This window comes from Mauremys reevesii, linkage group 22 (assembly GCF_016161935.1).
Source record: "Mauremys reevesii isolate NIE-2019 linkage group 22, ASM1616193v1, whole genome shotgun sequence".
NCBI classification, from domain to species: domain Eukaryota; kingdom Metazoa; phylum Chordata; order Testudines; family Geoemydidae; genus Mauremys; species Mauremys reevesii.
The window spans coordinates 24,160,441-24,173,908 of NC_052644.1; the positions used below are offsets into that span (position 1 = coordinate 24,160,441).

The window sequence follows — 13,468 nt, forward strand, 5'->3', positions numbered from 1 at the left end:
CTGTTCTGACCCACCAGCCCCCACTCCCCTCCCAGAGCCAGCAGAGAACCCAGGAGTCCTGGCTCCCAGCCCCCCCTGCTCTGACCACCGGCCCCCACTCCCCCCTCCCAGAGCCAGCAGAGAACCCAGGAGTCCTGGCTCCCAGCCCCACTGCTCTAACCACCAGCCCCATGGGTGTGAGCTGGGTGCCAGGCAGGATACCAGGGTCGATGGGCACAAAACTCTGAGACGCCCCAGCTCGTTTGACAGGTTTTATTATTGACAAACCATGGGATGCAAAAGTGCCCCCCACCCCACCGGTGCCCCTCACTCCCGACCCGCAGCCCCTGCCAGCCCAGCCCTGCCCCCCCAGTTCTGTTGGTGCCCCTCACTCCCAACCCGCAGCCCACGTCTCATTGCAGTCTGTGGTGCCGGGGGGGGGGACTTTTTCTCCTTTTAACACCTCCCCCTCCATGCCTCAGCTCGCTCCGGTCGCCCCCTGAGCCAGCAGGGCGGGGGGGGGGGGCCGGGGGTGAGGGGCGGGGGGGGGCATGTGGTCCCAGGATGCCGCAGCCCCACAGGTGGCGGCTTGTTCTGGGGTTTGGTCCTTCATGCAGTTGGGCGGCTCATGCAGACGCCAGCACCTGCCGGGAGAAAAGGGGGGAGACCATGAGCCCGGGGGGGGGCAAGGGGGGACCCTGTGGGCTGGGGTCACTGCAGGGTGGCCAGCCCCTGTATGGGGGGCGGGGCTAAGCCAGGGGGAGATGGGGGCGTGGTCAGTGTGGGGTTGTACAGTGGGCGTGGCCAGGTGCAGGGGTTGTGCTGGGGGCGTGGCCAGGTGGGTGTGGCCAGATGCAGGGGTCTGTGGTGGGCGTGGCTAGAGAGGGGCGGGGCCAATCCCTGTTCTCACCTCTGGGGTCACCAGTCCCCGCTCTGCCCCCCCGGTGCCGCCTCCTCCGGCTCGTCGGCCTCGGGGCCCTGCCCCAGCTTGGTGATATGGCGCAGGAAGGACGTGGCGTTGAAAGCTCGCTGGGGGCACAGAGAACACCCTGCGTGAGCCCCCGCCCGGGACGGGACCCAGGCATCCGGGACGGCTAACCCCTAGGGAGACCCCCAGGATACCCCCCCTCTGGGGACGGGACCCAGGCATCCGGGACGGCTAACCCCTAGGGAGACCCCCAGGATACCCCTCCTCTGAGGACGGGACCCAGGCGTCCGGGACGGCTAACCCCTAGGGAGACCCCCAGGATACCCCCCCTCTGAGGACGGGACCCAGGCGTCCGGGACGGCTAACCCCTAGGGGGACCCCCAGTGCACACACCCCCTCTGGCGACGAGACCCAGGCACCTGGGACGGCTAACCCCCAGGGGGACCCCCAGGGCACCCACCCTCTGGGGATGGGACCCAGGCATCTCGGGCAAGGATAAGGGACCCAGGCATCCGGGATGGGGATACGGGACCCAGGCGTCCGGGCTTCACCTTCCACTGAGTCCTGGCGAAGTTTTTCTGGATCTGTTCGCTGACGGAGCTGTGAATGTTTTTGTCCAGGGCCGTGTCCCCCGCGATCCTGGGTTGAGGGGGGTCAGAGGTGAAAGGTCAGGGGGCTCTGGAGGGGGACCCCCCACCCCCTCTCGTCCCAGGGAGGGCCGCTCACCACGGGTGCTGCAGGGCCTGGTCGCAGGTGTAGCGCTTCTCGGGGTCCCGCTGCAGCAGCTGCTGGATGAAATCTTTGGCTGGGGGGAGGGGGGGTCCCTGTGAGCTGGGGACTCCCTGCCATAGGGGAACCCCCACTCCCATATGGGGGAGCCCCCAGGTTCCCCTGCCTGCCCCCCAGGCCCCCACCCAGATTTCAGGGCCCCCCCGCAGGGTCTCACCCGAGTCCGAGATGTCGTCCCAATAGGGTGAGTCGAACTCGAACTCCCCTTTGAGGATCTGGGCGAAGAGTTCGGAGTCGTTGTCATCGTAGAAGGGGGGGTAACCACACAGCCTGGGGAGGCATGGGGGGGTGAGAGATGGGGCACCCCTCCCCCCATGGACACCCCTTCCCCTGGGGGCCAGTGCCCCCCACAGCCCTCCCGGACGCCTGGGTCCCCTGCCCCATGTCTCCCCCACTCCCCAGAAACACCGGCCCGGACGCCTGGGTCCCCTGCCCCATGTCTCCCCCACTCCCCAGAGACACCGGCCCGGACGCCTGGGTCCCTGCCCCATGTCTCCCCCACTCCCCAGAGACACTGGCCCGGACGCCTGGGTCCCCTGCCCCATGTCTCCCCCACTCCCCAGAGACACCGGCCCGGACGCCTGGGTCCCCTGCCCCATGTCTCCCCCACTCCCCAGAGACACCGGCCTGGACGCCTGGGTCCCCTGCTCCATTTCTCTTCCTCTCCCGAGATACCGGCCCGGATGCCTGGGTCCTGTTTGCCACCCTGGACACCTGGGTCCCATTCTGTGGGGCCAGGTGTGCTGTGGGAACCCCTGGTTGCGGTGCCCCCCGGACGCCTGGGTTCTCTCCCTGCCTCCCCCGGCAAGGGCGGGACTTACAGGATGTAGGAGATGACGCCCAGTGCCCAGGAATCCACGGCTTTCCCGTACGGCTTCTGCTCCAGGAGCTCGGGGGCTGGCGGGCGAGAGAGGGGTGTCACTGCCCCAGCCCCCCCAAACTGCCCCCCATGCCCCCGCCTGCCTGGGCCCCCCCAACTGCCCCTGGGCCCCCCAAACGGCCCCCATGCCCCTGCCTGCCCGGGCCCCCCCCGAGCTGCCCCGGGCCCCTCACCCACGTAGCCGGGGGTCCCGCAGGCTGTGGCCATCACCCCGTCCGACTCCACCTTGGAGAGCCCGAAATCCGTGATCATGATCTTGGCGTCCGCGAAGGGGCTGGCGTAGAGCAGGTTCTCGGGCTGGGGGGCACGGGGGGGTTACGCTGGGCAGAGACCCCCCAACCCCTCCTTGCAGCCCCCCATGATCCCACCCCAGAGCGCCGCCCCCCCGCCCCGCCATAGACTCCACCCACAATCCCCCCCATGCCCTGTACCTCCGCCCCTAACTCCCATCCCCGCTCAGATCCCCCACCTCACCATGTACCCCCCCGAAACTCCGCCCCCTGCAGTGACTCCGCCTCCACCCAGGGCCCCACTGAAACCACGCCCCCTCCCCGCGGCCCCGCCCCTGGTCTCTGAATCCCCGCCCCGGGCCCCTCTGAGGCCCCGCCCCCTCCGCGAGGCTCCGCCCCTGGTCTCTGACTCCCCGCCCGGCCCCTCTGAGGCCCCGCCCCCTCCGCGAGGCTCCGCCCCTGGTCTCTGAATCCCCGCCCCAGGCCCCTCTGAGGCCACGCCCCCTCCCAAAGGCCCCGCCCCTGGTCTCTGAATCCCCGCCCCTCCCGCGGCCCCGCCCCTGGTTTCTGAATCCCCGCCCCAGGCCCCTCTGAGGCCCCGCCCCCTCCCGCGGCCCCGCCTCTCGCCTTGAGGTCCCGGTGCACGATCCCCAGCTGGTGCAGGTAGCTCAGGGCCTCCAGCAGCTGCCGGAGGAGGCGGCTGGCGTCCCGCTCGGTGTAGTGCCCCCGCTCGAGGATCCGGTCAAAGAGCTCCCCCCCCGTCACCCTGCCGGAGACCCCCGTGAGCGAGAACCCAGGCGTCCGGGCTCCAGCCCCCTCCCCTCCCTGAGCCGGGGAGAGAACCCAGGCGTCCGGGCTCCAGCCCCCTCCCCTCCCTAAGCCCACGAGAGAACCCAGGAGTCCTGGCTCCCAGCCCCTCCCCCAGCAGAACCCAGGCGTCCGGGCTCACAGCTGCATGGCCAGGTACAGGTGCGTGGGAGTTTCATGGATGTTCTCCAGAGCCACAATGTTCTCATGATGGACCCTGCAAGGGAGCAGAGAGCCGGGGGTGTGGGGGGGTCACCCCCAAAACAGCCCCTGAGCCCCCAAACCCGCCCCCACCTCCCCCAGCCACACCCCCTCCCGCCTGCTCCTGTCCACACCCCTCCCCTGCTCCCCAACCCCAGACACACCCCTCCCCAGCTCCCCAACCCCCAGCCACACCCCTCCCCTGCTCCCCGTCCACACACCTGCCCCAGCTCCCCAACCCCAGCCACACCCCTCCCCTGCTCCCTGTCCACACCCTCCCCTGCTCCCCAACCCCAGACACACCCCCTCCCCAGCTCCCCAACCCCCAGCCACACCCCTCCCCTGCTCCCCGTCCACACCCTCCCCCCAGCTCCCAACCCCAGCCACACCCCTCCCCTGCTTCCCAACCCCAGCCACACCTCCCCTGCTCCCCGTCCACACCCTCCCCTGCTCCCCATCCACACACCCCTGCCCCTGCTCCCCAACCCCAGCCACACCCCTCCCCTGCTCCCCAGCCACACCCCCTCCCCCTGCTCCCCGTCCACACACCCCTCCCCCAGCTCCCCAAACCCCCAGCCACCCCTCCCCTGCTCCCCAGCCACACCCCTCCCCTGCTCCCCATCCACACACCCCTGCCCCTGCTCCCCAAACCCCAGCCTGTCCCCTGCTTCCCAGCCACACACCCCCAGCCCTCCCCTGCTCCCCAACCCCAGCCACACCCCGCTCCCCAGCCACACCTCCCCTGCTCCCCGTCCACACACCCCTGCCCCAGCTCCCCAACCCCAGCCACACCCTCCCCTGCTCCCAAACCCACCCCCAGCCACACCCCTCCCCTGCTTCCCATCCACACCCCTCCCCTGCTCCCCAACCCCAGCCACACACCCTCCCCTGCCCCCTCACTGCCTGAGCAGGGCGATGTCATTCTCCACAGCCGCCTCCTGGCCCCGCAGCGCCGTCTTGGGGATACACTTCAGAGCCACCAGCCGCTGGGAGCCCCGATCCCGGGCCAGGAACACCTCCGAGAAGGCCCCCCTGCGGGACACAGCGACATGGGCGGCTCCCCCCAACCCAGCAATGCCGGGCAGAGAACCCAGGAGTCCTGGCTCCCAGCCCCCCTGCTCTAACCACCAGCCCCCACTCCCCTCCCAGAGCCGGGTATGGAACCCAGGAGGCCTGGCTCCCAACCCCTGCTCTGACCCACCAGCCCCACTCCTCCCAGAGCCGGGCAGAGAACCCAGGAGTCCTGGCTCCCAGCCCCCACTCTAACCACCAGCCCCCACTTCCCTCCCAGAGCCGGGCAGAGAACCCAGGAGTCCTGGCTCCCAGCCCCCCTGCTCTAACCACCAGCCCCCACTCCCCTCCCAGAGCCGGGGACAGAACCCAGGAGTCCTGGCTCCCAGTCCCCCCTGCTCTACTCCACCAGCCCCGCTCCCCTCCCAGGCCCAGGAGAGAACCCCGGCGTCCGGGCTCCCAGCCCCTGCTCTAACCCACCAGCCCCACTCCTCCCAGAGCCGGGTATGGAACCCAGGAGTCCTGGCTCCCAGCCCCTGCTCTACCCCACCAGCCCCCACTCCCCTCCCAGAGCCGGGTATGGAACCCAGGAGTCCTGGCTCCCAGCCCCCCTGCTCTAACCACCAGCCCCCACTCCCCTCCCAGGCCCAGGAGAGGGAGGGGGGGCTGCCCCCAGTCTATTAACCCCTCCCCAGGATTTGCGCCCCCCGCCGGGTGACTCACGCCCCAAGTTTCTCCTTGATGTCATAGACGGTGCCGATCTCCTCCGTGGTTTTTCTCCAGCTCTCGCCCATCGGCACCGCACGTGGGTCTGCCAGGCCCTGGGGAGACAGCGCAGGGCAGCCCCATGGGTGGGGCCCAGAATCCTGCCCTGACCCCCCAGCCCCCACTGCCCTCCCTGAGCCGGGTATGGAACCCAGGAGTCCTGGCTCCCAGCCCCCACTCCTCTAACCACCAGCCCCCACTGCCCTCCCAGAGCCGGGAGAGAACCCAGGAGTCCGGGCTCCCAGCCTCCCCTGCCCTGACCCACCAGCCCCCACTCCCCTCCCAGAGCCGGGTATGGAACCCAGGAGTCCTGGCTCCCAGCCCCCTGCCCTGACCCCAGCCCCCACTGCCCTCCCAGAGCCGGGAGGGAACCCAGGAGTCCTGGCTCCCAGCCCCCCCTGCTCTGACCCACCAGCCCCACCTGCCCTCCCAGAGCCGGGAGGAACCCAGGAGTCCTGGCTCCCAGCCCCTGCTCTGACCCCCAGCCCCACGGCCCTCCCAGAGCCGGGAGAGAACCCAGGAGTCCGGGCTCCCAGCCTCCCCTGCCCTGACCCACCAGCCCCCACTCCCCTCCCAGAGCCGGGTATGGAACCCAGGAGTCCTGGCTCCCAGCCCCCCCTGCCCTGACCCCAGCCCCACTCCCCTCCCAGAGCCAGGGAGGGAACCCAGGAGTCCTGGCTCCCAGCCCCCCCTGCTCTGACCCCCCCGCCCCCACTGCCCTCCCCGAGCCGGGAGAGAACCCAGGAGTCCTGGCTCCCAGCCCCCCCTGCCCTGACCCCCCAGCCCCCACTGCCCTCCCAGAGCCAGGGAGGGAACCCAGGCGTCCTGTTCAAAACCAATGGGGGTTGCAGCCCAGATGCGCTGAGCAGGGCATTGTTGAGGGAGCTCCATGCTGGGGGGCAGGAACTGGGAGCCTGGCTGGGGGCCCCGTGCCCAGCCTCCCCCCACCCCACACAGCCCAGGCCAGGGACCCTCCCTGGTGAAGTGGTGAATGGGTGTTAGGTGTGGGGGTGAAAGGATCCGGGGGGGGGGGAGGCTCAGGGTGCGGGTCTGCAATCAGTGCAATCTATCCACCCCCACAACACACAGCCAGGGTAACACAACCCCCCTACACACCACATCTATCCACCCCCACAACACACAGCCAGGGTAACACAACCCCCCTACACACCACATCTATCCACCCCCACAACACACAGCCAGGGTAACACAACCCCCCTACACACCACATCTATCCACCCCCACAACACACAGCCAGGGTAACACAACCCCCCTACACACCACATCTATCCACCCCCACAACACACAGCCAGGGTAACACAACCCCTACACACCACATCTATCCCCCCCCACCACACACAGCCAGGTTAACACACCCCCCCTACACACCACATCTATCCACCCCCACAACACACAGCCAGAGTAACACAACCCCTACACACCACATCTATCCACCCCACAACACACAGCCAGGGTAACACAACCCCTACACACCACATCTATCCACCCCCACAACACACAGCCAGGGTAACACAACCCCTACACACCACATCTATCCACCCCACAACACACAGCCAGGATAACACAACCCCTACACACCACATCTATCCACCCCACAACACACAGCCAGGGTAACCCCTACACACCACATCTATCCACCCCACAACACACAGCCAGGGTAACACAACCCCTACACACCACATCCATCCACCCCACAACACACAGCCAGGGTAACACAACCCCTACACACCACATCTATCCACCCCACAACACACAGCCAGGGTAACACAACCCCTACACACCACATCTATCCACCCCACAACACACAGCCAGGGTAACACAACCCCTACACACCACATCTATCCACCCCACAACACACAGCCAGGGTAACACAACCCCTACACACCACATCTATCCACCCCACAACACACAGCCAGGGTAACACAACCCCTACACACCACATCTATCCACCCCACAACACACAGCCAGGGTAACACAACCCCCCTTACACACCACATCAATCCACCCCCACAACACACAGCCAGGGTAACACAACCCCCCTACACACCACATCTATCCACCCCCACAACACCCAGCCAGGGTAACACACCCCCCCCTACACACCACATCCATCCACCCCCACAACACACAGCTAGGGTAACACAACCCCTACACACCACATCTATCCACCCCACAACACACAGCGAGGGTAACACAACCCCCCTTACACACCACATCCATCCACCCCCACAACACACAGCCAGGGTAACACAACCCCTACACACCACATCTATCCACCCCACAACACACAGCCAGGGTAACACAACCCCTCCACACCACATCTATCCACCCCACAACACACAGCCAGGGTAACACAACCCCCCCTACACACCACATCTATCCACCCCCACAACACACAGCCAGAGTAACACAACCCCCCTCCACACCACATCTATCCACCCCCACAACACACAGCCAGGGTAACACAACCCCCCTACACACCACATCTATCCACCCCCACAACACACAGCCAGGGTAACACAACCCCCCTTACACACCACATCCATCCACCCCCACAACACACAGCCAGGGTAACACACCCCCCCTACACACCACATCTATCCACCCCCACAACACACAGCCAGGGTAACACAACCCCCCCCTACACACCACATCTATCCACCCCCACAACACACAGCCAGGGTAACACAACCCCCCTACACACCACATCTATCCACCCCCACAACACACAGCCAGGGTAACACAACCCCTACACACCACATCTATCCACCCCACAACACACAGCCAGGGTAACACAACCACCCCTACACACCACATCCATCCACCCCCACAACACACAGCCAGGGTAACACAACCCCCCTACACACCACATCTATCCACCCCCACAACACACAGCCAGGGTAACACAACCCCTACACACCACATCTATCCACCCCACAACACACAGCCAGGGTAACACAACCCCTACACACCACATCTATCCACCCCACAACACACAGCCAGGGTAACACAACCCCTACACACCACATCTATCCACCCCACAACACACAGCCAGGGTAACACAACCCCTACACACCACATCTATCCACCCCACAACACACAGCCAGGGTAACACAACCCCTACACACCACATCCATCCACCCCCACAACACACAGCCCGGATAACACAACCGCCCCTACACATCACATCTATCCACCCCCACAACACACAGCCAGGGTAACACAACCCCCCCTACACACCACATCTATCCACCCCCACAACACACAGCCAGGGTAACACAACCCCCCCTACACACCACATCTATCCACCCCCACAACACACAGCCAGAGTAACACAACCGCCCCTACACACCACATCTATCCACCCCCACAACACACAGCCAGGGTAACACAACGCCCTTATAAGCACCACATCTATCCACCCACTCAACACAGACAACCAGGGTAACACAACCCCCCCCACACCAAATCTATCTGCACACACAACACACAGCCAGGGTAACACAACCCCCCCTACACACCACATCTATTCACCCACACAACACACAGCCAGGATAACACAACCCCCCCTACACACCACATCTATTCACCCACACAACACACAGCCAGGGTAACACAACCCCCCCTACACACCACATCTATCCACCCACACAACACACAGCCAGGATAACACAACTGCCCCTACACACCACATCTATCCACCCCCACAACACAGACCACCCGGGTAACACAACCCCCCCCTACACACCACATCTATCCACCCACACAGCCAGGATAAGACAACTGCCCCTACACACCACATCTATCCACCCCCACAACACACAGCCATGGTAACACAACCTCCAGATACACACCACATCCATCCACCCCCACAACACACAGCCCGGATAACACAACCGCCCCTACACACCACATCTATCCACCCCCACAACACACAGCCAGGGTAACACAACCCCCCCTACACACCACATCTATCCACCCCGACAACACACAGCCAGGGTAACACAACCGCCCCTACACACCACATCTATCCACCTACAGAACACACAGCCAGGGTAACACAACCCCCCTACACACCACATCTATCCACCCCCACAACACACAGCCAGGGTAACACAACCCCCCCTACACACCACATCTATCCACCCCCACAACACACAGCCAGGGTAACGCAACCCCCCTACACACCACCTCTATCCACCCACACAACACACACAGCCAGGGTAACACAACCCCCTCCCCCATATACACCACTTCTATCCACCCACACAACACAGAGAGCCAGGGAAACACAACCCCCCCTACACACCACATCTATCCACCCACACAACACACAGAGCCAGGGTAACACAACCTCCACATACACACCACATCTATCCACCCACACAACACACAGCCAGGATAACACAACTGCCCCTACACACCACATCTATCCACCCACACAACACACAGCCAGGGAAACACAATCCCCCATACACACCACATCTATCCACACACACAACACACACAGCCAGGGTAACACAACCCCCCCTACACACCACATCTGTCCACCCACACAACACACAGCCAGGATAAGACAACCGCCCCTACACACCACATCTATCCACCCACACAACACACAGCCAGGGTAACAAAACCTCCACATACACACCACATCTATCCACCCACACAACACACACAGCCAGGGTAACACAACCCCCTCCCCCATATACACCACTTCTATCCACCCACACAACACAGAGAGCCAGGGAAACACAACCCCCTATACACACCATATATATCCACACACACAACACACAGCCAGGGTAACACAACCCCCCCTACACACCACATCTATCCACCCACACAACACACAGAGCCTGGGTAACGCAACCCCCCTACACACCACATCTATCCACTCACACAACACAGAGCCAGGATAACACAACCGCCCCTACACACCACATCTATCCACCCATACAACACACAGCCAGGGTAACACAACCTCCACATACACACCACATCTATCCACCCACACAACACACAGCCAGGGAAACACAATCCCCCATACACACCACATCTATCCACCCCCACAACACACAGCCAGGGTAACACAACCCCCACATCTATCCACCCCACAACACACAGCCAGGGTAACACAACCTACACACCACATCTATCCACCCACAACACACAGCCAGGACACCACATCTATCCACCAACACACAGCCAGGGTAACACAACCCCTACACACCACATCTATCCACCCACAACACACAGCCAGGGTAACACATACACACCACATCTATCCACCCACAACACACAGCCAGGTAACACAACCCCTACACACCACATCTATCCACCCCACAACACACAGCCAGGGTAACACAACCCCTACACACCACATCTATCCACCCCACAACACACAGCCAGGGTAACACAACCCCCTACACACCACATCTATCCACCCCACAACACACAGCCAGGGTAACACAACCCCTACACACCACATCTATCCACCCCACAACACACAGCCAGGGTAACACAACCCCTACACACCACATCTATCCACCCACACAACACACAGCCAGGGTAACACAACCCCTACACACCACATCTATCCACCCACACAACACACAGAGCCAGGGTAACGCAACCCCCCTACACACCACATCTATCCACCCACACAACACACACAGCCAGGGTAACACAACCGCCCCTACACACCACATCTATCCACCCACACAACACACAGCCAGGGAAACACAACCCCCGATACACACCACATCTATCCACCCCCACAACACACAGCCAGGGTAACACAACCCCCTACACACCACATCTATCCACCCACAACACACAGCCAGGGTAACACAACCTACACACCACATCTATCCACCCACACAACACACAGCCAGGGTAACCCCCTACACACCACATCTATCCACCCACACAACACACAGCCAGCCCTACACACCACATCTATCCACCCACACAACACACAGCCAGGGTAACACACCCTACACACCACATCTATCCACACACACAAAACCCTGCTATGGTAACACAACCCCCCCTACACACCACATCTATCCACCCCCACAACACACAGCCAGGGTCCCCATATACCACATCTATCCACCCCCACAACACACAGAGCCAGGGTAACACAACTCCCTCTCCCCGTCAGCCCATAGCCCCCCATGGCCCACCCCGCTGCCAGCCCGGCGCCTCCCACCACTGCTACACCCCCTCCCCCAGAGAACCCAGGCGTCCGGGCTCCCCGCCTCCCCTCCCAGGGGGGTTCTGGCACCTACCAGCTGGACCTGAGCCCCCTGCAGCTTCTCCCGGAATCTGTCCCTTCGCCCCCCCCCTCTCCCCGCCCCCCCGCGCCCGGCCCTGCGCTCCTGCCATGTAAGGAAATGGCAGGATTTCTGGACGCCAACAAGGGGGGGGGGGGCTGAGTTTCCCACGCGGACGCCCGAACGCCTGGGTTCCGTCCCCAGCCCGGGCGCGGGGGCCCGGGGCTCGTGTAAGAGCTGGGGGGCGGGGGCTGGGATCCCGGCCACCGTGGGTCCATCCCCAGCTGGGGGGGGGGTTCTAGTGGTTAGAGTGGGGAGGGCTGGGAGCGGACACCTGGGTTCCGTCCCCAGCCGGGGCGGGTTCTAGTGGTTTGAACGCATGGGGAGGGCTGGGAGCCCCGACGCCTGGGGTCCATCTACAGCTTGTGGGGTTCTAGTGGTTAGAATGGGGGCTGGGAGCCCGACACCTGGGTTCCATCCCCAGCTTGGGGGTTCTAGTGGTTAGAATGGGGGCTGGGACAGCCTGGGTTCCATCCCCAGCTTGTGGGGGGGTTCTAGTGGTTAGAATGGGGGGGGGCTGGGAGCCCGGACACCTGGGTTCCGTCCCTAGCCCGGGGGGGCGGGTTCTAGTGTTAGAGCGAGGGGCGGGGCTGAGAGCCCTGACGCCTGGGTTCTGTCCCCAGCTTGGGGGGGTTCTAGTGGTTTGAACGCGGGGGGGGGGCTGGGAGCCCCGACGCCTGGGGTCCATCCACAGCTCGGAGGGCGGGTTCTAGTGCTGGAGGGGGGGGCGGCTGTGGGGAAGATGGGGAGGGTGGTAAGCGCTGTGGGAAGTGGCCACCAGAGGGCGCCCTAATACCGCTGCTGCTCCCCCTCCCATGTCAGCGATCAGGCCACAGACAGGGCTGGAGAACCCAGGAGTCCGGGCCCTGCTCTAACCCACCAGCCCCCACTCCCCTCCCAGAGCCGGGAGAGAAACCAGGAGTCCTGGCTCCCAGCCCCCCCTGCTCTAACCCACCAGCCCCCACTCCCCTCCCAGAGCCGGGGAGAGAACCCAGGAGTCCTGGCTCCCAGCCCCCCCTGCTCTAACCCACCAGCCCCCACTCCCCTCCCAGAGCCGGGCAGAGAACCCAGGAGTCCTGGCTCCCAGCCCCCCTCTTGTTATGGGAGGGATCGCACCAGGGCAGTGATGGGGGGCTGGGGATGCAGGTGGGGGCTGTGGGAGGAGTTCTGGGGGGGTCTCTGTAGGGAGCTGGGGGTATCTCAGCGGGAGAAGGGAACCTGCCGGCCCTGCTGGAAGGAGTTGGGTTCGAGTGGGGGAGGGACGGGGACAGGGGAGCCCAGCAGCGGGGAGGGGCTGCGCTGTCCCAGCTGGGGCCGGGGATCCCAGCAGCAGGGGAGGGCTGCGCTGTCCCAGCTGGGGGCAGAGGAGCCAAGCAGCGGGGAGGGCTGTGCTGTCCCAGCTGGGGCAGGGAGCCCAGCAGCGGGGGAGGGGCTGCGCTGTCCCAGCTGGGGCAGGGAGCCCAGCAGCGCGGGAGGGAGGGGCTGCGCTGTCCCAGCTGGGGCAGAGAACCCAGCA

General features: G+C 64.3%; 1 protein-coding gene across 4 annotated transcripts; it reads right to left on the minus strand.

The window, feature by feature from the left end:
- Positions 1-475: 475 nt before the first annotated feature.
- On the minus strand, positions 476-11,991 carry PNCK (pregnancy up-regulated nonubiquitous CaM kinase). Of its 4 annotated transcripts, none has more exons than XM_039510495.1 (12): positions 11,908-11,991; positions 5,549-5,646; positions 4,715-4,846; positions 3,756-3,830; positions 3,434-3,572; positions 2,754-2,873; positions 2,518-2,593; positions 1,854-1,966; positions 1,634-1,712; positions 1,459-1,546; positions 890-1,008; positions 476-623 (listed from the first exon to the last, which is right to left on the minus strand). In XM_039510495.1, exons 2-12 carry the CDS (start codon positions 5,617-5,619, stop codon positions 589-591), a joined length of 1,047 nt encoding a protein of 348 aa, XP_039366429.1. In that variant the 5' UTR covers positions 5,620-5,646; positions 11,908-11,991; the 3' UTR covers positions 476-588. The 4 variants fall into 4 exon arrangements, with proteins under 4 accessions (XP_039366429.1, XP_039366430.1, XP_039366432.1 ...); XM_039510496.1 differs by having other exon boundaries at positions 2,750-2,873; XM_039510498.1 differs by lacking the exon at positions 1,854-1,966.
- Between the last annotated feature and the right edge of the window lie 1,477 nt (positions 11,992-13,468).